This window comes from Kwoniella shandongensis, chromosome 10 (assembly GCF_008629635.2).
Source record: "Kwoniella shandongensis chromosome 10, complete sequence".
NCBI lineage: Eukaryota > Fungi > Basidiomycota > Tremellomycetes > Tremellales > Cryptococcaceae > Kwoniella > Kwoniella shandongensis.
The window spans coordinates 1,248,191-1,276,089 of NC_089296.1; the positions used below are offsets into that span (position 1 = coordinate 1,248,191).

At 50.2% G+C, this 27,899-nt stretch overlaps 8 protein-coding genes and 1 non-coding gene across 9 annotated transcripts; 6 read left to right on the top strand and 3 right to left on the bottom strand.

Moving 5' to 3' along the window:
- Nucleotides 1–20: 20 nt before the first annotated feature.
- On the top strand, nucleotides 21–8,231 carry CI109_105848 (uncharacterized protein; the record flags this gene model as incomplete). The annotated part of the gene is made up of 30 exons (XM_065967734.1): nucleotides 21–132; nucleotides 202–366; nucleotides 439–551; nucleotides 664–836; nucleotides 891–964; nucleotides 1,026–1,089; nucleotides 1,144–1,439; nucleotides 1,488–1,877; nucleotides 1,935–2,311; nucleotides 2,367–2,570; nucleotides 2,625–2,744; nucleotides 2,798–3,292; nucleotides 3,349–3,672; nucleotides 3,732–3,912; nucleotides 3,972–4,266; nucleotides 4,319–5,413; nucleotides 5,468–5,822; nucleotides 5,886–6,199; nucleotides 6,271–6,395; nucleotides 6,462–6,628; nucleotides 6,688–6,892; nucleotides 6,955–7,181; nucleotides 7,241–7,339; nucleotides 7,412–7,467; nucleotides 7,526–7,580; nucleotides 7,642–7,769; nucleotides 7,837–7,874; nucleotides 7,934–8,013; nucleotides 8,075–8,165; nucleotides 8,224–8,231. The coding sequence occupies 30 exons, from the start codon at nucleotides 21–23 to the stop codon at nucleotides 8,229–8,231; spliced, it is 6,426 nt and encodes a 2,141-aa protein (XP_065823806.1).
- Nucleotides 8,232–8,914: 683 nt separating this feature from the next.
- On the top strand, nucleotides 8,915–9,029 carry CI109_105849. The gene has a single exon (XR_004236757.1). It is a non-coding gene; the product is annotated as a 5S ribosomal RNA (ribosomal RNA).
- Nucleotides 9,030–9,392: 363 nt separating this feature from the next.
- On the top strand, nucleotides 9,393–11,609 carry CI109_105850 (uncharacterized protein; the record flags this gene model as incomplete). The annotated part of the gene is made up of 8 exons (XM_032006844.2): nucleotides 9,393–9,479; nucleotides 9,543–9,570; nucleotides 9,644–9,779; nucleotides 9,867–9,940; nucleotides 10,012–10,773; nucleotides 10,852–11,162; nucleotides 11,251–11,307; nucleotides 11,373–11,609. The coding sequence occupies 8 exons, from the start codon at nucleotides 9,393–9,395 to the stop codon at nucleotides 11,607–11,609; spliced, it is 1,692 nt and encodes a 563-aa protein (XP_031858896.2).
- A 101-nt stretch (nucleotides 11,610–11,710) lies between these two features.
- Nucleotides 11,711–16,267, bottom strand: CI109_105851 (uncharacterized protein; the record flags this gene model as incomplete). The annotated part of the gene is made up of 16 exons (XM_032006843.1): nucleotides 11,711–12,546; nucleotides 12,610–12,769; nucleotides 12,848–12,970; nucleotides 13,043–13,300; nucleotides 13,368–13,514; nucleotides 13,587–13,842; nucleotides 13,912–14,057; nucleotides 14,113–14,163; nucleotides 14,224–14,465; nucleotides 14,543–14,633; nucleotides 14,689–14,793; nucleotides 14,853–14,969; nucleotides 15,037–15,207; nucleotides 15,282–15,405; nucleotides 15,504–15,702; nucleotides 15,823–16,267. The coding sequence occupies 16 exons, from the start codon at nucleotides 16,265–16,267 to the stop codon at nucleotides 11,711–11,713; spliced, it is 3,471 nt and encodes a 1,156-aa protein (XP_031858895.1).
- Nucleotides 16,268–16,802: 535 nt separating this feature from the next.
- CI109_105852 (uncharacterized protein) lies at nucleotides 16,803–18,762 on the bottom strand (the record flags this gene model as incomplete). Its single annotated transcript, XM_032006842.1, has 6 exons — nucleotides 16,803–17,003; nucleotides 17,065–17,192; nucleotides 17,249–18,093; nucleotides 18,160–18,396; nucleotides 18,451–18,550; nucleotides 18,618–18,762. The coding sequence occupies 6 exons, from the start codon at nucleotides 18,760–18,762 to the stop codon at nucleotides 16,803–16,805; spliced, it is 1,656 nt and encodes a 551-aa protein (XP_031858894.1).
- Nucleotides 18,763–19,737: 975 nt separating this feature from the next.
- Nucleotides 19,738–20,796, top strand: CI109_105853 (uncharacterized protein; the record flags this gene model as incomplete). Its single annotated transcript, XM_032006841.2, has 1 exon — nucleotides 19,738–20,796. The coding sequence occupies one exon, from the start codon at nucleotides 19,738–19,740 to the stop codon at nucleotides 20,794–20,796; it is 1,059 nt and encodes a 352-aa protein (XP_031858893.2).
- Nucleotides 20,797–20,857: 61 nt separating this feature from the next.
- Nucleotides 20,858–21,522, bottom strand: CI109_105854 (mitochondrial 54S ribosomal protein mL59; the record flags this gene model as incomplete). The annotated part of the gene is made up of 2 exons (XM_032006840.1): nucleotides 20,858–20,905; nucleotides 20,968–21,522. The coding sequence occupies 2 exons, from the start codon at nucleotides 21,520–21,522 to the stop codon at nucleotides 20,858–20,860; spliced, it is 603 nt and encodes a 200-aa protein (XP_031858892.1).
- Nucleotides 21,523–21,896: 374 nt separating this feature from the next.
- CI109_105855 (ATP synthase subunit beta, mitochondrial) lies at nucleotides 21,897–23,870 on the top strand (the record flags this gene model as incomplete). The annotated part of the gene is made up of 5 exons (XM_032006839.1): nucleotides 21,897–22,065; nucleotides 22,224–22,539; nucleotides 22,597–23,489; nucleotides 23,544–23,747; nucleotides 23,806–23,870. The coding sequence occupies 5 exons, from the start codon at nucleotides 21,897–21,899 to the stop codon at nucleotides 23,868–23,870; spliced, it is 1,647 nt and encodes a 548-aa protein (XP_031858891.1).
- A 1,607-nt stretch (nucleotides 23,871–25,477) lies between these two features.
- CI109_105856 (uncharacterized protein) lies at nucleotides 25,478–27,826 on the top strand (the record flags this gene model as incomplete). Its single annotated transcript, XM_032006838.1, has 1 exon — nucleotides 25,478–27,826. One exon carries the CDS (start codon nucleotides 25,478–25,480, stop codon nucleotides 27,824–27,826), a length of 2,349 nt encoding a protein of 782 aa, XP_031858890.1.
- Nucleotides 27,827–27,899: the final 73 nt, after the last annotated feature.

Genomic DNA, 27,899 nt, shown 5'->3' on the forward strand with positions numbered 1-27,899 from the left:
TATCTGCGAAGCTTGGGCATATGGCGGTGACCTTTGATCAGACGTCAACCTCACTAGGTCATCGTTCAATTTTAGGTGCAGTACCAAAGTACATTGAAGCGGTTGCTCATAAACGAACAATCAAGGCTAGGCGTAAGCTACTTCTTCGAAACCGCTTCAGACATTCACGAGCTATTAGGCTCACTTTCTCCTCGTCCACAGGCGGCAAACACCCTTTGACTGATCCCAAAGTCAACACTCGTCCCTCGTACGGCAGTCAAGCCACAGCAGAGTCCGGGGCGTTCTCTTACGACGACGAGTACTACGAGGAAGAGGATTACGATATCGAGGAGGAGATTGCAAAGCTCGAAGAAGACCTGAACGACTGTAAGTTTCGCGAGTAGCTGGATGGAAACGACGATATACTGCGAAATGAACAGAGCTGACTCTGAGACATAGCGGAAGACGAGGAAGACTTTGAGGTGGCAATGGCGGAAACATGGCCCGCAGCGGTGCCGAATAGATTAGGAGAAGCCTACCAGAAGGGAGGTGAATCGAGGAAGCTAGACGACGTAAGTCTGGTATGTGCTATGCCTGACAGGATCGCCGCTGATAGCAAACGTCACTGCACTGCTCTCTACTCTTTCATCACTTCGACCCGGTGCTCCCTCTTCTCCTCTACAGCCGGACGATCCTCGTCTATCATGTCTCGGACTTCCCCTGTCGCTCCCCTACGAGGTGGAGACGCTCGCCGAAATGGACGATAAGCTAGACCTCATATGTTGTCGGATGGTAGAGTGCGTCAAGGCAAGGGAGTTTGGCATGGGCTTCCGGGTGTGGGACTCTGCATTGTCTATGTGAGCTGAGCTTGACTCATCAGTCTTAGGACAAAACGCTGACGGGATATGCAGCTGGATAAGTATGGGCTACCCAATGAAGAGGGAAATCAAGATCAGGTTGATATTCCTGTACTATGAACTACTATGTGAGTATCAGCCCATTCCCTGCTTGGATCGTTTCGATTGGTAGCTCACTCTGTATTGCAGTTGTACCTGGACTTTCTGCTTCATTCATCGAAGATGCTGGCAATCAGTTCATCAATCTTATCGGGTAGGTCCAGAGCAGATTGCTATAAACCAGTGGTATGCTGACATGTATACGTAGCGATCGATCGATCAACATCTACGATTTCAGAATCCCGTGGCGACCCCTCTACGATGCTCTTTATTACGAACTCTTCCCACATCCCAACAAGCTCGCTCGACACTCTGTCAACCTCGCTCCTCTTTTCCTCAATGTCGCTGAATCTGCTCAACGATTTTTCCACCCCGGAGATGTCGATGAAATGTTAGAAGCTATCGTTCCGAAACTTGAACCCTCTATGGACTCGATTCTTGCCACCCAGGCTTTCTTGGTTCACTTCCTCCCCATCACCCATTGTCAGAAGTGGTTACCGTTGAGTGAGTTAGTCGGTCTGGACATATGAGAGGTGAACTAATCCGGCGCAGTATTCCGGCTGTGGCAGGGATTGAACAGTGGTCTGTGGGACGATCAAGCTTCTGACCTTATGGGCCAGTTGGCAATCGCTCACGTGAATCCTGGCAAGTCGGATCCATCCTTGATCGATAAGATACCTCGAGGGACATTCAACACAACAGAAGAACAAGCAAACAATCCGACTCTGCGAAGAAGATTGCGAAATCACAAGATTAGACAACTGGAAGTCGCTGGGGAAATTGAGGAGGATGAAGATGGCGTCAACTATTGGGCCAAACCTAGTCTTCTTCCCGAGGAGGAAGAATTAGCGGATCCTAGCTGGCGAGGCATTAGGAAGGATGTCGGTATCTTCACCGACCAAGAGTTCGAATTCCTGATGTCAAAGTGTCTTCGATCGCTCAGTGAGTTCTTCTCAACGCTGCAACCTTGCCCTGTGGTATGGCTGACTTCTCCTTAAGATGTCCCCGTTGGTGGTAGTATCGCTTCACAAAACTCGATGTCGGTCACGATGGCCGACGGTCGGGCGAGTAAGAAGGTTCTCGATGCTAAAAAACCCATCGACCGAGTACAAAGTCTCGCCGAGACGATTATATTCTGCATGTCAGAAGACTCTGCCTTCGTTGCCACTCCTTCAGGATATGCGACACCAGGAACTGCTACGCCAGCTCCAGTATCTGCAGCGATCTCGAGATTACAGAATGGAAACCATCTTTCGAGGACTGGAAGCAGCGATAGCTTAGCAGTAGCTGGGCAGAAGAGTGAAGAGAACAAGAAATATTTGGCGGGAAGCAAGGCGCTGGATCATCTATCAAGACTGTTGACAAGTTGTGAGACAGTGAGTAGCTTATACCAAGTGGCTCAAACCTAAACTTAATCGACGATACGTTCAGTTCTTCCATCCCAGCAACTCCGGTCATTGGTCTGCCTTCCTTACCACCTTCTTGAACCACCTGGCCAGCAACTTCGTCGAAAGGTGGAAGTCGGAGGAAGAGCCAGATTGCAAAACACCTGTCGCCTGGAGGTTGACGCCGTCAATAAAACGCGAATTCGTTTTGTGCCTTCGACCTTTGGCTCTGACCGCCATGTTCAACAAGGTAGGTCTCCCCTTCGAATCAGCATATAGACTTAGCTGAATATGACCCGCGCAGGACATGAACTCTGTTGGACCAGCAATTGGTGCGCTCAAAAAGCTGTCCATGTTGGAGCCGGACTTGGTCCTGCCTGCGATGATGGAGCGAGCTGTGCCTTCATTACAAGGCCTCGAAGAGGTGAGCTCCGATGCCGCGTGTGTGAAATCCATAAGCTAAGGGTCCCCCCTCAGACGCAACGAACGCCTGCAGTGACATACGCGCTCGCTGCACTATCCCAACCCCTCTCTGCTCGCCAGATCTGGAGATTAGGTGGAATGTATATCGCCGACATATTTGCTCTTCTGCTTCCTGGTATCGACCTCAACGATCCCGCCAAGACCGGTCTGTCATGTATGGCCATCTCCAACATGGTCGACTTCATTCACATGGCCGATATCTCTGACGTCGATGAGTCAAACGAGGTCAGACCTGGACCAAGATCAGTGCGAGCTGTCCCAAGACCGCGAGTAGACGACGACCCGAATGACCCGGCTCAACAAGAGATGGAAGATCTGAGCCCGGAGGAAGTCAACGGCAGAGTACGATTCGCGACTTCTGCATTCCGAGATTGGGTGCCAGAATTCCTCGGTCGAGTTCTTCTGCTTTTCTCCAACTTGCCGGAAGAGGGCGGGAAGTCTGGCAGAGCGGGTGGAAAGACAGAACAAATGACTCTACAAAGTGTCTTGGTCAGTGCTTTTTAATCTGTATCTATGTGGGGACAGATCGCTGACTACTTCCATAGCATACTTGTGGAGGCGTCTTCGCGGCCCTAGACGACAAGCTCTTCGATGCTGTTCTTGAACAGATCGTCGAGTACACTACCACCACCTGTCGGGCCAACGCTGTGGATGCTGTTGGGGAATTGGTCCGAAACCTTGCCTCGGCCAATGCACCAAAGGTTTTCGCGAAGCTGTTCCCCATCTGTCGACAGAGGATCATTAATGAGCTAAAATCCGGTGCCTCATCCTTGAGGACGACGACGACTTCGATCCCGCTTCCTGCAGATGCGGCGTTGCATTGGTGGCAGTCCATCTTGATCGGAATGCTTATTCCTGGACGTGTCATCGTAAGTGGTGGAAAAAGTTCCGTCGTTCTGTACAGGCTGACTCTGGGCGGGTTTGACAGTTGTCCGACAAAGAAATACGAGGCCAATACATCGAACTCCTGAAGATCATGATAGATTCGACTTTGTCCGAACGAGGTTGGCAGTGGACGGGGAAAATCATCGAAAAGTCCGTCAGCTCGTTGACGTCGATCTACTTCAAGGAGATGCGGATGTTGAATGAAGAAATCATCCAAAGTGAAGGTGGGTGTTTCGCATAGACCTGTGCGAGCGAGGAAAATCTGACGCGGATCCCTACACAGACTTCAAATTCAACCATACATTATATTGGGGAAAGCTACACCGCTCAAGTGAAGTTAAGCCCGAGTGGAGGGTTCCATCTGCCGACGATATACAAATGGCATTTGACATCATCGGATTGGCGGACGATGCTGTTTCCACCCTCAATAAACTCCTCGATGAAAGCGCATACGGAGACAAAGTGTGGATTAACGAGTTCTGTCGATCACTCAACGTGGTCGACAAAGTCCTCAGGGGTACTTATAACCTTATTGCAGAAGTGGAGTCACGCAAAGTCGGAGGTCAGAAGGCGCCTTCGTGAGTCGGTCCTGCTCACCGTTTGTAACTACTAACTCGGCGTACCTCATAGTCATCTGCCCAAGGAACTCTTGACGCTGCTTCCACCCTACAAGTCCGGTCTCATCCTGACCAATCCAGATGATCCACGTTATCAGCATGTCGCAGCCTTCCGAGAACGCGTCGGTGAGACACTGCATCGAGCGGCAAGTGCAATGAGGACTGCGGGTCAATCCGACAACTCCGTCGAGGGTGTCAAGCTTGTTGTCACGACCATTGGTACCTTCCTCACGGCCTACGGAGTCAGATCAAAGCAGTTCTCGAATGCACAAACCGCCTACTCAGGCATGATGGCTACGAAGAAGATGTACGAAAGCCAGAGGAAACATCATAGAACAATCTTCCTGGCTGCAGCTTCAGTACACCACCAAAATCGATTAACAACCTTGGCATACTATCGACAACGATCTGCCTTGGACGACAAGCTCATATCGAACATGCTGGACTTCTGTCTTTCACCATTCGTCAGAGTGCGTCGATCAGCTCAAAGCACCCTTGATACGATCGCCAAGCTCTACCGAGGTGTTTGGGTCCTGTGCTTCCCCACACTGTTCGATGCTCTGAAATCCGGTACCGACCCCGATATCATGAAGGGCGCGCTGTACGTGCTACGATACAACCACATCGGTCTTCATCGGATTGCCAAGGACTGGCGTCAGCTTCTGCAGCTTACGGAAGGTCTGTTGGGTGCGCATCACGAGAACAAGGCTTCGGTGCAAGCCCTAGTATCAAAAGCTACCGACGAGTTGATTTCCCGCATCAAAGAACCGGTGTCATTTGACATGAACATCCGAACGGAACGAGTGCATGCAGCAGCGGACAATTTGGTATCTACACTCGCGTACAAGCCCAGTGCAGAGTTAGTCGAAAGCATACACCAAGGAACGGTTGATCGTCTCGCTCAGCAAAACGAGCAGTGGGATCTGTTCGTCAACCGAGTCATCGAGATCGCCGAGAACCCGCAACTGAACTGGAGATACGTTCTTTCGGCCTCGAGATTCTTGCTGTCCGTCATGAGAAGAGACTTGCCAACGGATCTGAGATTGGCCAAGTTCTTCGTTGGCAACGTTCAGAACCCCCACCCGCGAATCAGGGATTACGGCACAGTGTGAGTAATCAAATGTGCTATCAAAGACGTTGCTAACAATCATGGTGTGAACAGCGGAACAACTCGACTGCTCTTCCACGTTGCTCTCCGATCCCTCTGCCAAGGCTCAGAAGAACTCCTGTTCCTCGAAGAGCCTATCGACGCGTTCACGACCGAGATTGAACTCACGGACACTTCACGCGCATTCACTGAGAAGTATCTCGCCTCTTTCAAGGAGCCCTTGCCAGAGGACGAATCCAAAGCAGTTCTACAGGATAGAGTACACACGGGATGGCTGGCATGGGGAAAGACGATTGAGGTTACCAGATTATCGAAGTGGGATGAGCCGATTTTTCCTGTCGAAGAGGGCAGCTTGCCGGTGAAGGAGATGATCGCCGCATCTATAAGCGGTGAAGGCTGGTGGCAAAAGGTGAGTCTTGGTGTTGGCATGATGCAAAGAAAGGGCGGCGCTCATTTTTTGCGACCGTGACAGATTGCCGACCACTGGGCGCAAGAAAGTGAACGCAACTATCCTTCTGCGACTCATATCGATTTCGTCCTCGCCCTCGCTCAACTCTTCGGAACACCGGTCTTCCACTCGTTAAGACCCATCGTTGAAGCTTACCTCGCCGAGATGGACAGCACAAAGGTATACGACCGACACAAGATGAGGGCGATGTGGGAATTCTTGGCCGGTTTGCTGAGAGGATCGATAGAGTGGAGCGGTAAAGATAGGAAGGAGTTCTGGGATTGGTTTGAGGGCAAATTGCCTGAATTGTTCGGAATTATCAGGCATGACACGACCAAGTAAGTTATGGGTCATGCCAGACTTCCTGGTTATGCCTCGACCCAGGTAGCTGATGGATTTTCGTCGGAAGGTGTTGGGATATCTCGGTCGAATACGTGCTTTGCGACCAAGATCCGAGAAGGTTTAAACCTTTGGTGGACTTCTGTATCAATATGGCTTTGAACGCCGATTTCCAAGCTGGTTCAGCGTTCGATCGTAAGTTATCCCAGATTCATGTTCCAAATACTGTGACTTTGTATGCTAACACTGCTTTGATCATAGTGGCGCGACGAGTACAGCTCGCTCGCTCTGTCATCCGATGTCTTCAATGGCGATTCAATGCCTGGGCAGACGACTTTGTCAAGCTATATTTTGATTCTATCGCTTGCCCATACGCAGAAGTCAGGGGACTGATAGCGTCCGTGTTGAATGCCATCGATCAGCTCAAGGTGAGCTAGACTTTGGTGTCCCGTGACACCCCGAATGTTGCTAATAAGCTGTCTTGTAGTTCTACCCTTCCTATCCTTCCGCTGCGGCGTTGACTGCCGAGATCTTGAATGATCCAAACGACGAAAAAGACCTCATGCACATTCGAAGCGGTTTGTTCGTGCCTCAATTGCAACAGATTATCGACTCATTGCCGGAATGGAAGAAGGAGCGACCTCATGGACCCAAAGCAGTTTTGTCAACACATGACACGGCGGCTTTGACTGGTAAGTTGTGCATGTCCTGAAAGGCCATCGTGGATGACTGATTCGTACCTGTTCACTCCTAGCTCTGAGCTGGTTGTCCGTGGAATTGTCGGATGTCCATGCTGTTGCCGCTTTCCCATACATCATCCCTATCCTGCCCGAGATCTTCGAACTTCGCGACCTTAATGACAATGTCGACTTGCAAAGAACCTCTGGACGCTTGCTAGCTGTCATCACGTCTATCACACCAGCTTTAGATCTCATAGAGCCGCTGATGGAGAAGTTGATATCGATCTTGCAGAATTCTTCGGTGAGTGAGACGTCATTGTGGATCCGCCGGATAAAAGCTGACCTTTTTTGTCTCTGTAGTCGTGGAGAACGAAGATGCACAGTATGCCAGTGTTGAGTTTGGTCTACTTCCGAAACCTCGCTCTGTTGTCTGAACCTTTAAAGGCCAAGTGTCTCGACGTAAGTGTAATGATTCGTAAGAAGCGTTTATGACAGAGGAGCAAGAATCTCTGTGCTGATTTGTTCATTTAGGCTGTTTCTGCCTGTTTGAGGGATCCTAATACTGAAGTGAGAGAGATGGCATCTGCGTGAGTTGCTCTTCGACTGCTACAGCGCGATCTAGGTCAACTGACATTGCCGAAACAGCACTCTGAGCGGCTTCTTGAGATGCTCTCAACGAGCAATGGTAGTTGTTCTCAAAGTGAGTACTACCTTGTACGGTTCACCACCTCAATTGTGCTAAGCAACACTTGAACGCTTAGGACCGCTTCGCTCGTGAGATCAAGTCTACAGTCTTGCCAAAACGACGAGATGCACCAGGACAGGTCAATCCAGAGTATCAGGCGAAATTAGTTCAGCTTCACGGGGCTGTTCTGGGTGCTACTGCTTTGTGAGTATCACACTGTCCCACGTGGAACGTTGGAACGGCTGGCTGACGTGTTTGGACCATCTTTCAGAGTGGAAGCGTTCCCTTATACTGTTCCGAAGTTCATTCGTAAGCGGTCGCTCTTGTACTACGCGCGCCAAGACAAGTGCTGACAGTCGCTGGTGTAGCCAAACTACTCGCCGATGTCCTCGCACCAAGGTCATCGGACCCAGCTCCCATCTCCACTACTATTCGGTCTTGTGTTGCTGTGAGTGACCTCAGACCACTTCTCAAAAATTAGGCATGTGTCGCTGATGGTACTGCAACAGTCATTCAAGCGGACGCACGAAAAGTACCAAGACAAATTCTCGGAAGATGAGTTGTCTGCTATGAACTACGCCCAGGCGGGTAACTCGTATTGTGAGTGCTGGTCGAATGATCCTCAGGCGATAGTGAGACTGACAAACGCTATGTTTAGATGCGTGATCGAGGAATGGCGTTCGGTGGGAGTTGGCGAACCCTAAGTGCCCACAGGGCGAAGAGCATTGTAGGTAATAAGAGGACAAAGGTTCAAATAAGAAAGAAGTACAAAGTAACGCAGTGTTTATATACCCCTCCATTGATATGCGATGCATCAGATATTCGATTCTAGGCGCCGTGTGGGACCATGCGGTTTCGTGTCCTACCGTCTGGGCGGGAAGCTTACTCCAGATGAAGTGGTTCAGGCTCAATGGCGTTTTCCAGGACCAACCTATCTGTGCGAACTGGATTCTTACCTTTGTGATAGAACGCAGGTGGACGACAGTGGAGCTGCCCGAGCTGTATGTCCTCGAATTGAGAGATTCAGACGAAATACCAAGATATCCTCCGCGGTCATCCATTAGCAGTGTCCCTTCATCATGTGAAAAAGTGGGCTTCGCAATTTGGTCAGAGCATATCTTTCCCCCAAAGCACAAGATATCCAACCAAGGGGGATAAAATCATTTCTCGCAAAGCGTCCAGATCACTGTCGGGGAATTAAGAGAATAGAATACCATCAAACGCATTGACCTCGCAGGGTTTCAATCTGATCACCGATCATCGATCACACACACACACACAGTTAGTCAAAGCGTGTGTGCAACAATGTCCGTGCACGATCAATCAGCCCTGATATTTCTATTTATATCTACGGCCATAGAACCTAGAAAACGCCGCATCCCGTCTGATCTGCGCAGCTAAGCTGGGTATCGCTCGGTTAGTACCAAGGTGGGGGACCACTTGGGAATCCCGGGTGCTGTAGTTTTTGTTTGGCTTTTTGCGGGGGAGGGGCTAGGCAAGAAGAAGGATACGGGAATTGACATGTACATGTATGTTGTTTCTTGTGCTCGCTTGATGATGACGATGATGTGTGTGTGTGTGTGTGTGTATCTGTGCCAATTGATGTTTCAAGGAGAATAGTCTCGGCGTCGAGCGGACCTCCACCGCACGTGCCTGCGCTTTGACCGAGTATCCGAGTATCCGAGTATCCGAGCGACCGGATTGAGGATTGCTTAATGAAACGCGTTTGTCATTGTATAAAGTCTGTTCCAACATCTGATCTTTGCTCATGTCGTCAGGAAAGAGCAGATAGCCAGACAGCCAGACAGCCAGATACTCGACGACGCGATGGTGAAGAGCAAGATGCCTCATCCACATGTGAGAGCGTGGTATTTCTATGCTTTCGCAGCAGAGGTATTTGCCTCGAGCGCATTGGTATGTGAACTGCATTTACTCAATCACAACCTCCTTCCTTTAGCTGACAAGTAGCGCCTCTAGGCGATCTTCCTTCCCATCACATTGGAACGTATGTTCTCACTCCCAGATCTGAATTGCACTGGCACAGTGGAGTTGTACTGATGTGCTGAAATGACTCGCAGAGATGGCCCGAGAAGTGGGATACTACGCACCCGAGCTTGTTGAACGATGTGTGATCAACGGAACTCCTTCAGACGGGGTGGATAGGATATGTAAAGCCCATATACTAGGAAGATGGGTAGATACCGCTTCTTTCAGGTGAGCCAGCTCGTTTACGAAACTGCGCACGCACATCGTCGGGACTTCTCGAGCTGACTGGTGATGTGTTCGGTTGGGATTGGGTAGTATGTATGTCAAATCCGTGGCTACCGCTACTCAGGCAATATGTATCATTTCCGTTGGACCTCTTGCCGATTCATGTGAGCTCATACTTTGGCCTCCTCATCATCTTAACACACGCGTACGTATTGACGAAATTATATGTTTCCAGCTTATTGGCGTAAACGACTCCTTCTCGCATTTGCTTATATCGGGTCAATATCCGGTATACTCTTCCTATTCTTCCCCACTACACCGCATACTTGGACCCCGTTGATGGCAGCTTTCCTCAACGTGATCGGGAATGTCACTTATACCTGTGGTCTACTGTGCAGTAATGGTTTCTTGAGAGACCTAGCAAGAGAAGATGAGGATGTTCAAAAAGCTTGGAAGGAACAGCTCAATGCAAGTGAAGAAGAGGAAGGGGACGAAGGGGAAGGGCCCCTCAGTGACGAAGGAACGAGTCTGTTACCACCTCAATTAATTCCTGCAATTCGAGCGATATCAACTGAAGATTTAGCTCAAGCCGAAGCTGAAACTCAAATACGAGCAATCAACAAATCGACTGATAAGAAAACACATTACGAAACGTTGTTATCTCTCACCACATCGAGATTATCATCGACATCCACTGCTATCGGATTCTTCTCAGGCGTATCTGTACTTCTAGCTCTCTTCGTTCCTATCTCGCTGTTAGGAGGTACGACGTTCGCTCTTCGTCTCGCTATTGGTTTATCGGGGATATGGTGGGCCGTCTTTACGATCCCGAGTTGGTTAGGTCTACCGGACGGAGAGAAAGTGGCAGGGAATGATGTGAACTTGAAGAGCATAAAAGAGGCTTGGAAGAAGATTGGGAGGATGATCACTCCTGTTGAGGTGAGACAGTTGCCCAATCTGTATACATTCTTGGTGGCATGGATGTTCCTCTCGGACGGTGAGTCGAGCCTTTGAATCTAGAGAATTCGAATTTGTTATTGAAATGAAGAGCGATCTGTCCCTCTCCGCTACGTAGGATTCCACACCACTACATACGTCGCCATCCTTTACGCCGCTTCTGTCCTCAACATGTCCCCGCCCAAAATCATGGTCATCGGCGTCCTCGTCCAATTCAGCGCAATGATATCGTCGATCCTCGTACCGAGATATCAACGACACCTTTCCACTAACCACGGTGGAAGACTAGTGACGAATCATCAGATCTTGCTAATCGGAGTGATGATGGCGGCTTTGATACCGCTCTATGCGTCGTTGGGTCTAGTACTTCCTTTCGGAGGATTGAGGTCTGAAGGGGAGATGTATGTCTTTGCGATATACTTTGGTTTGGTAAGTTGAGACGGGACGGTATTTTGATCGAATCTGTGACGTCGATTTGAACTTTATGCTGATAAGTGAATATTCTCTCGGTTCGCAGATCTTTGGTCCATTCCTCAGCTATTCGAGAACGGTTTACTCGGAACTCATTCCGCCCGTAAGTCGTCCCTCACACTTCCCCTGTGTCATGACTAATCTCATGATCACGCTCGTGTCTTGCAGGGCCACGAATCGACATTCTTCGCACTATTCTCCTTTACCGACAAATCCGCTTCTTTCCTTGGTCCTACTGTCGTCGGACTCATCTCAGATCTGAGCGGTAATCCGCGTTATGGGTTTTTGTTTTTATTGTTGATGTTGACGGTACCTATCCCTGTTTTGTTGAGGGTCAGCGTGAGACGTGGGTCGGAAGAAGCGAGGTCGTGGGCAGAAAGGAGAGGTGGTCGGACGTTGACGTGATGTTGTATTAGTTACTGCTTTTCGTTTCTATTCTGAACGAGCGCGGTAGGATTGTGAGACGGAGTATAGACAATAGATGCATATTTAATCTACTTGATGAATTACTCATCCTCATCGTCCGAGTCTACTATTCTTCTGCTCTTGGTCAATGTCCTGGCGGTAGCACTAGGCACCTCGTCTTCGTCACTACCAACATCACTCACCCCACCACTCGGCGCCAGAGAAGGTCGTTTCGCTCTTCGTGGAGGTAAGTCATTCTCCGGCTCGCTGCCACTCTCGCTCTCATTCTCACTTCCAGAGAACAAGACATCATCAGGTTCTTGAGATTGACTTTGATCTTGTGTCAAACCCATCTCTAAATCCGCTTTCCCCTTTCCCTTATTTCTCTTCCTCTTCTTCCCTTGTCCGGCATTCCCCATGACTTGCCCCGCCAACGCCTCCATCTCCTTCCTCAATTCCGCCTCTTTCTCAAAGAACCTCTTTGTAGTATCTTCATCCTCATCGTCCGAATCTTCGATAAATGCTGCACTCTTGAACGTCTGCGTCTCAACAGCTTTCTTCGTTCTCTTCTTCTTTTCCCTCTGTCTTTCTTTCAGTTCACCAGTTTCGGAATCGTAGTCGAATGAGGGCGATCGTGATCGGGCTTTTCGTGCCTTTGGAGGTCGAGCTCTACGTAACAGTGATTTTGGGTCATCCGTCATATCGTCAGGTGGTGAAAGGAGGAATTGGTTCAATGCACCGAGTGAAGTGGAGATCGAACTTGGTGGAATGGAAGAAGGTAGGAACCATTTGGTCGTAGTCGTTGTCGTTGGTTCTTCGGGAGGTACGTTCTCGGTCGGGGGGACCATATCGAACGAGAGTAATTTGAGCATAAGACGGAGATGTGGATTTGACGATACTGCTTGAGCACGTTCTTCGTCGTTCTCCAAATCAAGGTCTACCACCATCCGCCATCAGTATAATACTTTCTGAGATATGCACTACAAGGCATGCCACTTACCATGTTGGGCAAACTTGTCCATCGCTTCTTTACTCGGTCCAGCGAAATTTCTCGCACGACGCTCATTACCCTCTTCATCACTGTCTTCGTCGAGGAGATTCGGTTCGCCGTCAACAGCCAAAACGATCTCTGTCCTTGCTGCCAGGGCAATTTCCATGATCTAACACGCGTTAAGAGATCGGTTAGCACTACTTCAGGCAGGACACAGACTGAATCAGTGCAAGAGCGCCCCACTCACGCTGATGATCCACTTGATCCACTCCTCGTGACCATCTTTGACCAAGATGGAGACCACCACACCCATCTGCTGACTCCAGCTGAGTTTCTTACTCTTCTTGAACTCGAGTTCAGCGAGACCCATCTGAAGTATCGTGGTCATATTAGCTCCACGCCATACACCTTACACGCCCTGCTCTTGCTCGAGCCTACTCACCTTCTCTTGTATTCTGCCCCTTTGTCCACCCATACCATCATCGCTCTCGTCGTCACTCTTGTACGAGCTAAGATCCTTCCACTTCCCTCTAGCTTTACTACTCAACGCTTCTACGATGACGAACGGGTCTTCTGCCACACGCTTGAAGAACTTTCTCAGGACGAAATTGACCAGCTGGAGCAGGTCTTTTGAAGAGTCGGCTTTCGGTAAAGAGTGTTGTTCGTCCAATATCCTTCGGAAGAGATTAAGCGTAGAAACCTAACGCGACACAGAGTGTCAGTTTTGCAAGCACCGCACGAAGGGCAACGAGGTTGATCCTAGTCACCTTGTAAAACAGTCCCTCTGCTTGCGTCTTGACAACTTGACGATGCATCAACCCCACAACGCGCTTCATCTGTTCCGGTTCTTCAAACTCTTGGAATCGAGACAAATATGCCAGAAGGGTATTGACAACCGGTTCTTGAGCAAATCGCTATTCGGCCCAAACGACACCAGCATCAGCACACGTACCGACTGTCCCATTCTTGTCCAATCAAAGACGTACCTTCTCAAAAGCTTGAAACGTGAAAGCATGCTCAGCGTAACTCGGTGCCTCTTTATCCGGCTCCAGATCTGCTTCCTCCTCATTGCCATACTCCTCTGGTATCCCTCCCGCTGTACCATTCGGATCTTCCACCGCTTGCTTTCGCTTCTTGCGAGCTGCTTTGCGTTTTCGGACAAACATGAATGCTTTTGTCTTGGAATACTTCTCCAGCATTCGTAAGAGGACATAGGCGAAATGGATGACGGAGTCAAGGTAGCTACAACGGACGAAGAGGAGGGGTGAGCTTACTTCTTTGAGAAGACTAAGACGGGCAGGCTAAGCTCACGCCACTGATTGATCTTTATATTGCATTACGACTGATAATGATGAATCGAGGATATCACCGTTGTAATACAGCTGATGTTGCAGTACCTCGGCAGTCTCGAGATCTTCATCCTCCTCTGATACAGCCATGGCATCGATAAGAAGCAGCTGTCGAGACCGTCAGCGACCAATCCAGCTCTTTTTACCTTCAATGACAGCTCACGATCTGGGTGAAGCAGTCCAAACAAGCTTGTAGCTCTGTCCATGCGGGTGGCTGTGGATGACATCGTATTAGTATCACGTAGGAGTAGGTTTGAAGCGTGGCTAGACTTACTTTATCATCCATGGTGAATCTCATCCTCGAGAATAGGAATCTAACCGTATCAATCTCCGCCATCTCTGCTACCAATCCCAGACTGAGCTCATGTGTTTTCTCCCCTTTGACATCTTCCTTATTTCGCAGAAGTAACAGGTATTCGATGAAGAATCGGGCGAGGTAGAATGTTCTGGTATTATCAGATGGTCGTATTTTGGTCCGTTCCATTCGGATATCTCTAAATATCGATGTGAAGAAAGCTAAGAGACGCCACGGAAGATCAGTACACAGTCATCTTGTCGCTCTCTGGCGAGTGCAGAATATGGGGGCAACTCACTATTGAAGCATGACTGTATGAACGACTTTGCAAACGTCTGGAGCACTCGCATAGCATCAGGACTCAAGTCAATCACATGAGTCAGATCGTCCTATGTTACACGTCAGTCCAGTTCTGCCCATACTTCGTGTGTGAATGGGACTGACCATTTTGATAACCTTGTGCTTTCGTTTCCGCTTCACTTCGTCCAGAATCTTCCCTGGGTTCTCCGTCACAGCATTCTGTTTATGCAAGATGATCTTCTGCTCGCCCTGTATCAGTCTTGCTATCAGCATTTGCATCAACAATCTGGGGTATGATTGAGACGTACAGCTCTGACGGCTACTGTTGTCCCGAATCGAGAGTGCCGTGTCATACCTACTCTTGTGATGAGAGCTTTGTGTCTCCTTTCCGACTCGAGCAACTTTGACAGGTTTTCGATTGGTGCCTACACCAACGGTCAACTATTGTTAGCCTTGGTCGTATGACTGTCTCAACATGTTCTCAAGACTCACCCTCGCCTGATCTCGACCAAGATCTCTGACTTTGACAGACCGGAATACGAGATGCAGGATATCCAGCACAAGCACGTTGTAAGGATTGAAATCTGCCTTGTCGGCACACGAAGCGAGCGTGAGAAGGAGTTGGAAGTATGTGAGTTTGTTCAGTTGTACAATGAGGTTGGACTGCGTTCGAGGGTTGAGCCCTGTCAGCACATGACACACAACTGCAGTGTAATGAGTACAAAAGTTGAACCCACCTGAAGTTTGGCGAATTCCTCCTTCTCTCCAACGGCGGTTCCTTCGGCCACAATGTCCTTGATTGCGAGGAGGTTCCGGACGACATGTAGACCAAGAGAGATAATTCTTTCGTCTTTCTCGTCCCTACAAAGTTGTAGGTGTGTCAGCTTGAATTCAACCACTGAAAACGGCAAGAGTGTTCGAAGACAAAGCGGCGACGTGGGAGGTTCGACCGGACTCACTTTCTCGGTTTCGCTAAACTTGGCAACATCAAAGCCAACAGACACCTCAACGGTCCACTGTTCTGCAAGATTAGAGCTTTGTACTCCACTTGAGCTCGGAGAAGCGACGCATAATCCGTAACGACGTCGGGTTCGTCCTCCATTTCTTTCAGCTCTTGAGCTACGTCGATGGGCCATGTCAAGGCAGCGATCAGGTCGCCTATAATGCGCGGATTAAGATATCAGCACGATCCAAGTCACCTCGGACGAGTATGTCCGAGTTAAACGAGAGGTAGTTGTGGAACAAGCACAGGTGTCACCAGTGGAAGACCCAACTTACAAGCGACCAGAGCAACCTTTCTTCCCCATTCACCCCTCTCTGTACATTCCACCAAGATCGCCACCAACTCCCTCATCAGTCCTGCACCATACATACATCTCGCCACAGTCCTCTCATCATCCTCATCATCTTTCCTCCAAAGTTTCTTCAGATCCTTCAATACTGCCAGAACGCTATCACCAGGTCGATAGATAGTCTCGTATATTCCTGATCCGGGAGTCTGTTCAACTTCTTCGTATCCTCCCAAAGCGTTGACGAGGGATTGAACAGCAGGTTGGAAGATTGAATATCGATCTTGAGGTGTCGGATCGTCAACCAGCGGATCGTCGAGCATCATCTCGTCGTTTTCGTCATCGTCGACGATGCCAAAATCATCCTGTGAGCCGGAGACGGAAGGTGTTCGTTGCGGGTGGAAGGGTCGTGAGCGGGACAGTGCGCCGTTCATGTTTGCTGTTGGCGGGATTGTCTACACAGACGACCACGCAAGAGAGAGAGAGCAAGCAAACGATACGCAAAAGCACTTAGGCTACGATGAAATGTTGAAAGTCAAAGACGAGCAAGGACGCGTCTGATCATGAGCAAACGCGTGACAACCAACATAGGCACGTCACGTGATACGTTGCGGGGATGACATTTGGTGGCAGGTTGTCCACTTCTGCGTATCGAGAGGCTACATCCGAGTAAGTTGGATCACAGAATACCTGTGAGATACCAGTACCAAGCCTGACATCGTGTGCTATGCATTATCGTGTATCGTAAATATTGTGTAAGTGACTATATTGAGGCGTAATATATGACTTCTTCCAATGTCCCAATAGAAAGCATTATCCTTCGTATTCTTTTCGTTTTTCAACACAACATAATCGTTCCAATATTCGTTCCCCCCTTTCCTATGAGGGTCGTTTGCTTCTTCCTTGTTTTGTCGATTTCGATGATGTTGTTACCTTTTTACTTGTTGGTCATTCCTTTTCTCCCACTTATCACAGGTGGACTAGCCATCCTCCCAATCCCATTCCTACAACCGTGATCATCGCCGCCATACAGCTCATCATGATCGTATCGCTCTCGTACACTCGTATTCCCGCTCCGGCAGTTTGGAGCATACCACTCGATCCTGCTGTAGAAGTCAATGTGACCGTTTTGCCGCCTACAACGGTCAGGTGGACTTCGTCCGTCATTGTCTGATGAGCGACGCAAGAGTCAGCGCCACTGCAAGAATGAAGGTAAGAAAACAGAACTCACATTCACAACCAATGTTGGTCGACCTAATGCGTCGGTACTTGACAAAGTCTGGGTGACCGTTACTACCACGATTCCCCCATCACTGCCTGTTGTCGCACCTGGATCCGTAGCAGTCATTGTGACCACGACTACAGGTTATGTGTCAGCACGAGACCACTAGTAGAGAATTTGTCAAGCGACTCACCAACACCACCTCCGGTGGCAGTGGGCGTAGGAACTGTCCCACCCGCATTGGCTGTGACGACAATCACTACCGTTCTCAATTCTTGTCCCGTCGTTGTCGCACCTGCCGCGTTGACGCCGGTCACGGCCGTCGTCATGACTTGGGTCGCAGTCACTGTGACTGGACTACCGGGTGACACTGATGGTGAAATAGGTACGACCGTGACAATGGTCGTTGGTGTCGGCGTCGGTGTCGCTGTTGTACCTATGGCAAGTGTGAGGGATGATACTGCCGGTGTCGTAGTAGCAGGTATCGGGATCGCAGATGTCACCGGAACTGGTGAAGGAGTGACAACAACTGTAGCTGTTCCTGATACCGAAGTGATGGGTGAAGCGGAAGGCGTCACGACTGTGACTCCAGATGTGGATGGAGCTGGAGGCGCAGCCGATGCGGAAGGTGAGATCGCCGAAGGCGCGACTGAGGGCGGTGCAGCTCCAGAGGATACTCCGGGGATACTCGATGGAGGTGCAGGGACCACAGCTGACCCTGCTGATGTAGACGGTGTAGAGGACACTGGTGCGGGTGTAGTCGCCGCAGACGGCAAAGGGCTTACGACCACTGGAGAAGGAGATTGGGAAGGTGGGACGACGCTTGGTTGGCTTGATGGACCGATCACGGACGGGGTTCCCGAAGGTGAGACAGAAGTGGCCGGTGGTGGCGGTACGGGAGAGCTGACCGCAGGGGAAGGTACAGCTGAGCTAATGACGGGAGGAGGAGCGACTGATGAGGTAGGTTCCGGAGAGGGCGAGGCTGGAGGTGTAGTGCTAGGAGAGGGGGAAGGGACAACATCTGGCGAAGTGGAAACGCTAATGTGGTAAAGTACATAAGTCAGCTTAAAACATTGTAGTATGGAAGGTACTGGTCCGACCAACGTTGACGGGATGACCACCGTTGACGTAGCAGAAGCGGGAGGAGGAACCGGCGGTACGCTCGTCGACGGCGCGACAGATGAAGGCGTGAGAGAGGGGATTATGGATGGGATAGCAGAGCTTGGAGCAAGGGACGGTGAAGTGGACGACGGAGCAGGTGGGAGGGTAGTCGACGCCGAGGAAAGCGCGATAGGGGAAGAGGAGGGAGCCAGCGGAGGAGTGGACGATGTCGAACTCTCACTACCGCCCAGTTGGGTCATCCCTGCGGACTTGTAACTTATGCTGAAAACTCACGCTGTTGATACTGGCTCCGAAGTAGATACCGGCGGCGAAGGGGAAGGCGAGACTGATGGTAGAACCGATATCGCGGAAGACGGCACTACTGGCGATGGGTCTGATGTGTCCCACAAGTATCAGCATTGCGAAGTCTATGCACCGGGAGGTAATAGAAGATCACTGACCAACTGGTGGTGTTGTGGACGAGATCACATCTTGTCTCCTTCCAATTCCTATCTCTCTTCGTCCTCCCGCATCACGATCATATACCACTCTCGCTTGAACGCCAACGGCACCGAGGAACAACAACGACGTAAGGTGTACTCGCATTGCTAATATCACTCAACTGGAAGCATTGTGTTAGTTGCGTTGAGAATAATCTTTACATATCAGATGAGATCCTTGACATCCTTCGTGTATGTATGTATGTATGTTTGCCGGCCTACGTGCATACACCCACGTTTCCTCTCAGTAACGATGATGATGATGATGATAAGTTAAGGGATGTGCGAAAATGTTCGTGCAGTGCAGTAGATGCGGATGTAGACCGTAGGAATGACATCACGAACAGAAGTGGAGGTTGCTTGGAATCGTGGCTTGTAGGATCTAGTTGCGGCAATGGAAACGCCATCGATATGCTTATATGCTATGGCATGCATGCTCACGTACATTAGAGATGAACTGACATGCACTTTGCTTACCCAAGAGCACGTTCGAGGATGGTAGGACGAAGAGATAAGGAGGATGTACAGCGATACCAAGGTTGGCAGGGAACGGAGTAGACTCAGTCGACCCTATTCGTACATGACCGAGACTTCGTATGAGCCTAAAGTATCGTATGTTTTCCTAAGCTTCCCATACTATGGTAGGGCATCTCGTTGTTCCTATACCCACAGGCTATCGTAATTGCGAGGTGAATATTTTCAGCCTCGATGTGCTTCGCCAGCGTGACTGACCGATGCGGACAGGCAACATCAATTGGGCCGCCGGGACAGACATCCGCCACGAACGAGAAGCGATCTCACCCAAAGTGGAAGTAGGTTTCCATATCATCGTCACTGGTCTCGAGCCGCCCCACTGAAACGAGCTAGATCTCCTCATCGTTCAAGCAGGCGATGTCGGCCATGACTCCCTTTGATCGTTCTCTTTTGATTTGGTCCTTTTACCGTGATCAACGGAGCAGCAGTTGTTCTTCGTGACAGACAGGACGGGGTGGTAGCCGAACCTCTGGCTCATACGAATGTTACATTTTCCACCTCTGGGGAGCCCAGCAAACTAAGCAGAACACAGACCGATACAAAATAGATGCAGCCCTCCACACCTTTAGCCTTATCTCCATCCACCCTGCACCCTTCTTCCGCCACTTCAAGCAAACATCGTCCGAAGATGAACAAGTGGCACTCGACTCCTCGCAAACTACTTTCGTCCCACTGTCCCTGCTCTGACGATCCTCCCAATCTCCCTTCTACTGGACCCACGGGTGCAGTATTCGTTTCGGACCAACTCGATCGCTTCGCACACGCCTGGAAACGAACTGCTTTCCTTGACCTCCCACCAGGAGTTCGCGATGCTGCGCAACGAGTCGTGCTTCAGCTTCGAGCGCAAGGTATTGAGAAAGTGCATATCACAGGTATCGAATCGCCCCCTGTACATGCCCATCTGTTTGGCGCTGCGGCTGGAGCGGATGGGATAGATCTGACTGGTAAGAGGGAGATCAGGATGGTATTTCTGATTCCTGATCCATCTAATGAGCAAACGGGACACAGATGGGTAGCAGAATTGCTCGTTTTCCTCCAACCAGACTCAAAACACAAAGTGCAAGTGCGACGAGTGCTCAGCCGCCATGCAACAGACTGGGAGGACTGGACCATGTTCGTTCCTCAGGACTATGCGGAAGCAGAGGGAGATTCGAAAGTCCACATCACCGCTCCGAACGCCATGATCAATCATGATATGGTGATAGACCAGCTATTATTTGAAATTCAAAAACTCCGTATCAAGAACATCGGATTCACCAGCGAATCCGCGCAAAGACTTAGTGCGACGATCATCACAGCGATGGATGAAGTCAGAGCAAGTGGGATGGATGTGTTTGGCTTCGGGATGAACAAGGTGTTTCGGCGAGTAGGGGCAGGTCAGGGGATGTACGGGAAGGGGGAGTATTATATCCCCACAATAAGGATCGGACTGAAGGTCGTGACAGGAACGAGTAGGAGGAAAGAGACGCCGGCGGTGGTTTTGATAGAACGGGGTATTGCAGGGATGAGTGGAGAGGAAGCGACTCCACATATTAGGGTGGTGTACAACTGGGAATGGCAGATAGAACACGTTTATTCTGGGGCAGTACCGGTGGTTACCCTTTGAGTCAGTGGTCAGTGTTCGTAAGTATAGCTCTATGCATATGTGATGGGTGTGTTGACGAGAACTAAAACGGTAATGATGGTCGATTTCTTGCCTTCTCGTCTGCCTTGGACTGAAAAATAATTACAATCAGCACAAGGTAGATTCCCTCACGCGTGTTAAATGTAAACTCACCTTCTTCCACTCTGCTATTCTCTTCTCCATTCCATCCAGTCTTGTTTGTCTATCGGCCTCCTTCTGAGGTTTATCTCTCTCATCCCTGTGTCCCTTGAACATCCTCTTTCTACCCGCATAAACACCCTTCTTCGCATCTTCCTTGACTCTCACTTCACCTTGCCATCTGACAATCGTCCCGTCCGTCCATTGTACTTCTCTTGCGACTCCTTGTGGGTTCAATTTTGAGGCTGGGAGGTCAACACCAGAGTAGTATTGTAGTAATTGTTTTTGTCTTCGATGCGAGATGGTAGGTTGTCGCCAGTGATATCGAGGTTCGTCACTTGACTCGGAATCGGCGCGTTGGACACCTCGATGGAGGAGGAAAGGGTTGGAGAGGGAAACAACCTCGGGTTGCTTGCCTGATCGAGGAACGTTAGACAGGCGTCGTTCAACCTGTCGATAGAGGACTCGAGGAAGGAGTTGAGCTGGTACAGGTGTGGAAGGGTCGAAAGGGAGTGACTCCGAGCAGACTCGGGAGCTCGTAGAGAAGAGGCGACGTGTTATGCTGTTCATTTTGCTGAGTGTGACTGGAGTTGTATGCAGAGGTCGTGTGTATCATATGTTGACCATGTAAATAGCATCCATCTCGATACTTGACTTTTGACCACTGATGCATGCATGCATTCCCGGTCCATCATAGCAATCCAAGGTTGAATTCGCCACATCAACCACTCGCTTAAAACTCCGAAAGGGAAAACGCCGAGGATCCGTCGTTGGACCCTTATACTCTCCGTGCCAACCAGCTTGCACCATCCCCCCCCCCTCCTGCTCCCTCCTCCCCACCATCTCTCTGTTTCTCTTCTCATCTCTTTTGACATCTTCTCGATACCCACTCCTACCCTTCCTCCTCTCTTCTTGACAAACCTATTCTTCCCGACAAAAAGAAGATGACGCTCGTCACTCGTTCCGCTATCCGTCTCTCCAGGCGAGGTGGCCAGACCTTGAGAAACGCCAGGGCCAACGCGGCATTCTTCAACACCGCTGCTTCTCAGGCTCAAAACGTTCTCCCCAAGTTCGCTGCCTCCAGCTCTAGGGTCACCGTTCCCAGCAAGTCTGGTGAGTGTCTAGATCTCCATGGCATGTAACACTGTAGAAAGAAGAGGATGGTCAGGCGATCGGGAGGAGGGGCAGAATCGTCTTTCGGGATTGGTCGGCCGCAGGATATCATCGATTGGTCGCTTTGAATTGGAACTGACAATCCACCTTTTCAACAGCTGTCAACTCTACCCGAACTTACGCCACCCCCTCCAACCTCCAGACCGGTTCCATCAAGACCGTCATCGGTGCCGTTGTTGACGTCCACTTCGACACTGACGTTCTCCCCCCTATCCTTAACGCTCTCGATGTCCAATTCGCTGAGGGTCAGAACGCCCCCGAGGGTGGCCGACTCGTTCTCGAGGTCGCTCAACACTTGGGTGAGAACACTGTCCGATGTATTGCCATGGACGGTACCGATGGTCTCGTCCGAGGCCAGAAGGTCGTCGACACTGGAGCCCCCATCAAGGTTCCCGTCGGTCCTGCCACTCTTGGGTGAGTCTCGATCGATTTTTACTTTTTGTTTTGCTCGCTCGCTGACATCCGTCGCAGTCGAATCATGAACGTCATTGGTCAACCCATTGACCAACGTGGTCCCATCAAGGGTGTCAAGGATGCACCCATCCACGCCGATGCTCCCGAGTTCGTTGACCAGTCTACCCAGGCTGAGGTCCTCGAGACCGGTATCAAGGTCGTCGACCTCCTCGCCCCTTACGCTCGTGGTGGAAAGATCGGTCTTTTCGGTGGTGCCGGTGTCGGCAAGACTGTGCTCATTCAAGAGCTCATCAACAACATCGCCAAGGCCCACGGTGGTTACTCCGTCTTCACCGGTGTCGGTGAGCGAACTCGAGAGGGTAACGATTTGTACCACGAGATGAGGGAGACTGGTGTCATCAACCTTGAGGGTGACTCCAAGGTCGCTCTTGTCTTCGGTCAGATGAACGAGCCCCCAGGAGCCCGAGCCCGAGTTGCTCTTACCGGTTTGACCATCGCCGAGTACTTCCGAGACGAGGAGGGACAGGATGTGTTGCTCTTCATTGACAACATTTTCCGATTCACCCAAGCCGGTTCCGAGGTGTCTGCCTTGCTCGGTCGTATCCCCTCCGCTGTCGGTTACCAGCCCACTCTTTCCACCGATATGGGTGGTATGCAAGAGCGAATTACCACCACCAAGAAGGGTTCCATTACCTCCGTCCAGGCCGTCTACGTCCCTGCCGATGATTTGACCGATCCCGCCCCTGCCACCACCTTCGCGCACTTGGACGCCACCACTGTGTTGTCTCGATCTATCGCCGAGTTGGGTATCTACCCCGCCGTCGACCCTCTTGACTCCAAGTCCCGAATGCTCGACCCCCGAGTTGTCGGTCAGCGACACTACCAGGTTGCCACCCGAACACAACAGATCCTCCAGTCCTACAAGTCCTTGCAGGATATCATTGCCATTCGTGAGTGTGCTATCTGCTCCTACTCTTAGATCTGAGGCTGACAGCCGTGTCTAGTCGGTATGGATGAGTTGTCCGAAGAGGACAAGTTGACTGTCGAGCGAGCACGAAAGATCCAGCGATTCATGTCCCAGCCCTTCGCTGTCGCCCAGGTCTTCACTGGTATTGAGGGTCGACTTGTCCCCCTCAAGGAGACCGTTGAGGCCTTCGAGGAGATCCTCGACGGTAAGCACGACCACATCTCTGAGAACTCTTTCTACAGTAAGTCGATGCTTGTTTCCTTAGTAATCCGGAAAGCATGTGCTGATGGCATACACAGTGGTCGGTGGTATCGAGGATGTCAAGGCTAAGCACGAGAAGTCTCTCAAGGAGCAGGGTGCTTAAGCGTATTCGCGAGAGGGAGCGATCTTAGATCAGTGACACTCGTTAACGGGTTTAAAATGAAAAATGAATGCGATCACGGAGATCACGTTGTTGCATGAGGTGCAGTGGTGCAGTGGTGCAGTTCAGCTGCAGAGTCCAAATACGTCGTGCGAAAATGAGCAGGTGAAGGAAGATCATTTACTCGTGCAAGAGTCATAACAGTGAAAGTGTTTGATGAGAATCTAAAGAGGCTGTAGGCGCCTGTAGGCGCTATCAAAGAACTGGTGGTTCCGCGCAACAGAGTACAGCAGTTGTGGCACAACCAATTTGCTCATATCAAGTGTCGTTTCTTATCGTCAACCCAGTTCACAGTGTGGGTAATTGACTCTGCTTCATGAGTACAGTAATATGCAGTGAGGATGGTTTGGGTATACTAGGACAACGCCTGCAGAAAGGCGTAGACTTTCGTCGGAGGCAGGTTGTTGAAGGATGTCTCATCTCCTAAAATATTGTACTGTATGAGAAGCTTAACGCTCTCCGTGTGAATAGGAATCGACCCGCCACACTCCCACTTTACGAGACGGTTCAAGGCGTCAAGACGACTCAACTCCAACCTAGAGAGCGGAATGAGCCAGTAGACATACAGTGAACGAAGGAGATATACGTCCGATGTGTATTGTAATTTGACCAATTGGAAAGTGAGGTGGGTGTCTGAGTCCGGTTGGAATCTTGATTATGGTATCGTAATGAGAAGATGCTCAAATAATGTTTAGGACTATCATCCCCTCGAAGCAATAATTGATCAATACAACAGCGAACACTGGGTGTACTGCGTACTCGTTGATCGTCACCGCCCAATCTTCTCATAGATGCGCTGAATGCTTCTCCGCGAAGGGCAAAGATACTGTACGATCTGAGTCCGAGAGAGTTGGAGACACATGTTTCAAACGTCTACGTAGGTCAGACCGGAACAAGATCCGCTTTGCACCTCACTTTGAGTAAGAGTACATTTTAGCTTCATGTCTACAACCACGTTCTATCTCATACCGAGCAGAGCGAGACCAAAAACAAGTACAGTAACTTATCATATCTACTTGGTCAAAGACATGGCTAACCACTACGAGAATTAGAGTTAAACTCGACATACAGTACACTGGACATGATGAGTCAGTAGTTAACATACTGGCACATTAGGTTATACAAACTATAAGAGTCTACTGTATTGAGCATTGTCATGTATGTTGCACTTTGCCATTTCTCGAGTAGATCTCGTTGTCCCCTTTTCTCCTCACCGCCTGAATTATTCACATACGGTACGAGTACCAGTACACTCTTCTGCTTCGAGCTGAATTGAAGGTCGTAGTAACTACTGTAACCTTCGTGGCACAAATTGACGTCGTCGTCTCGATCTCCAAACGTACTTTGTTTTAGAGTCAAAGACTCTGTAAATTCGATCTTGTAGAGCAAGGAACGACAAGTGATATTGTACTGGCTTACGAACCACTCCACCTTCCATCCAGCAAAGGGTAATAAACGATAATCGAAGAGGAGAGATATAGAATAGGTACTGTCCTAGTACCATCGTCTACTTTCTGCCCATCCGATCGTCCAACCCTCCATCGACGAACATGTCCTCTCAACCTCTCCTCGTCCCCATTTCCATTCCCGCTTCAGCTTCACGCCAAGCGCTTGCGGCGCCAGTGGCCAACACTCCCTCCCTCCGAATTTGTATCCCGACATCTATCTCCCTCTCTATCCCATTCTTCTCCCGGTCTTCATCATCCACCACCACCACCTCGGACACATATACTTCTTACACTGGTACTTCGTTCGGTGACGGTGACGAGACAGAGACTGATCAAGAGGGGATTTCACCTCCTATCCCATATACCCCGCTCAAGTCGACCTCTAGCAGTGGCCGGGACGTCGTCCAAGGAAGGGGCGAGGGTGGACATGGACATGGGACTTATCTGAAGACGGGTGGGGAAAGACCTGGATTGAGGAAGATGCCAAGTTGGACAAGTTGGACTTCCTCTCGCTCAGACACCGGTCTCAACGACGTCAGCGACATCAACGACGATGAAGTTGAAGAAGGAGAAGCGACTCGAAATGATAAATCAAAATTACATCTCGATATAGGGACATGGGGCAGAATGCCCAAAGTCATCTTCAACAACGATCACATTCACACAAAGAGATATTCTTCTCCCAAGGTGAAAGATATCGAGACCTTCTCTCCTCGACTAGTTTCGAGTCACGACGATATCGATATCGATAATGATAGGATGAGAAGAGGATCCGATTGGCCACCTACTATCGCTAGGACGATGAAGTTGGACCTGTCGGGAATCCCAACCTTTGCTGAAGAGATGATATCGTCAGTTTCAGCCTCGAGCGGCGTACACGTCGATCGGGACATCGCCTCAACGGGAAATAGCGGTCAGGACGCTGGTCTCGTCAGTGGTACTGGATCGCGAGGTGTGATCGCGTCATGTCAGTCGAGAGTCGATACGCCAATTGGTATGCCGGTCGTACACCGGTTGGATCTCAAATCGCACGTTAGCAAACTCGAGAGGACACTAGATGAGGCCGACGAGGAGATGGACTCAGAGCATATGTCAGAGTCCACGACATCTACGCAGCAACGGAAGTCAACGCCAGATGACAAGATCAACGCCTCTGTATTAGTCTTAGAGGATGGACGAAGACCCCCAACAATTGATAGGGTCGCCGCCGATCCCGAACCCGAAGCTGAAGAAGAATTCTTCACACCTGTACCTGTCCCAGCCTCACTTTTCCTCTCCCATCCCGCTCTTCCTTCTCGATCTCCGCTTGGGACCGCCCCAACCACTAGCTGTACCGACAACCACCCTACGTTTGAGCAGAGAGATCGATCCCAATCGCACTTGATCGACGACACGTTATCACCGATATTCGACCTATCGATCTTCTCTCCTCGTCCTGCTATACCCCGAGCACCCGTGTTGAGAGGTATTGGCCTACTTGACCAAATGACAGAGATAGAAACACCAATCTCACCTCTCGAACTACCTTCTTGTTGTACGAGGCCGAGAACCGAGGCGATATCGATGCCGATGCCGACACCGATCTTACCACGGAACGCACCTTGTTCTCCAACTGATACCGGTACCGATACTGACAACATATCTCACCGGTCGGAATTCCCTAGGAACGTCTTTCCCTCGTTCTATGATAAACAACCAGGATTGACGAGATACGGTTCTCTCCGTGGCATGGGAATGGGGCCGAAACGATCTTGGGCCAGTATATCTTCCGTCCTCACTCCGTCTGACTCCAGCATCCAGACGGACGAGATGAAAAGACCCCTTGCCCGAGCATCGACAACGACAACGAGCCGACGTCAATCGTCCGGTCTACCTTCGTTGATGAACGGTGGATGTGGACGTGGACCCAATCGATCCAATTCGATATCGGGACTCCCACCTTCCGGGGGAGGTTCTAGACGAAGGATGTCATTGATCTTACGCCCTGAAATCTTACCTTGTCCAACACCACCTTCGTTACTCACATCTCCCAAAACGCTAGGGATGGAATATCTTACATTGTTCTCGCCTACTTCGAACTGTACCAGTCCGATCGGATCGAGATTTAGATCTTTGGGAACTGCAAGTGCAAGTGGTGGTGGTCCTGGTAGTGGGGGATTACCTTCGCGAAGAGGTAGGGGTAGTATGAGGTTGAGTTTGGGAAACGTGCTTTCTCCTCTCCCAAACGCTGTGATTGAAACTCAAGTTGACGAAGGAGCAAGTCGGGGAGCAAAGGCAAAGGACGGATCCATCGTAGATGGTGCTGGCGCAGGCGTAGGTGCTGGGCTGGGATTGGATTTTGTCGATACGGTAGAGGTTGAGGAAGAACATGTCGCTACGCCTGGAACGTTCGGATTGGAAGGTGAAGCGGAGAGGTTGGTAAGCGCTGGATTGAATCCGTATTTCGCGTAAAAAGGTCAGTACAGTACGTAGGAAGGTAATTAGTCGGCAAGATGGAGTAAGAACCGCCTGTCTGTCGGAAAGT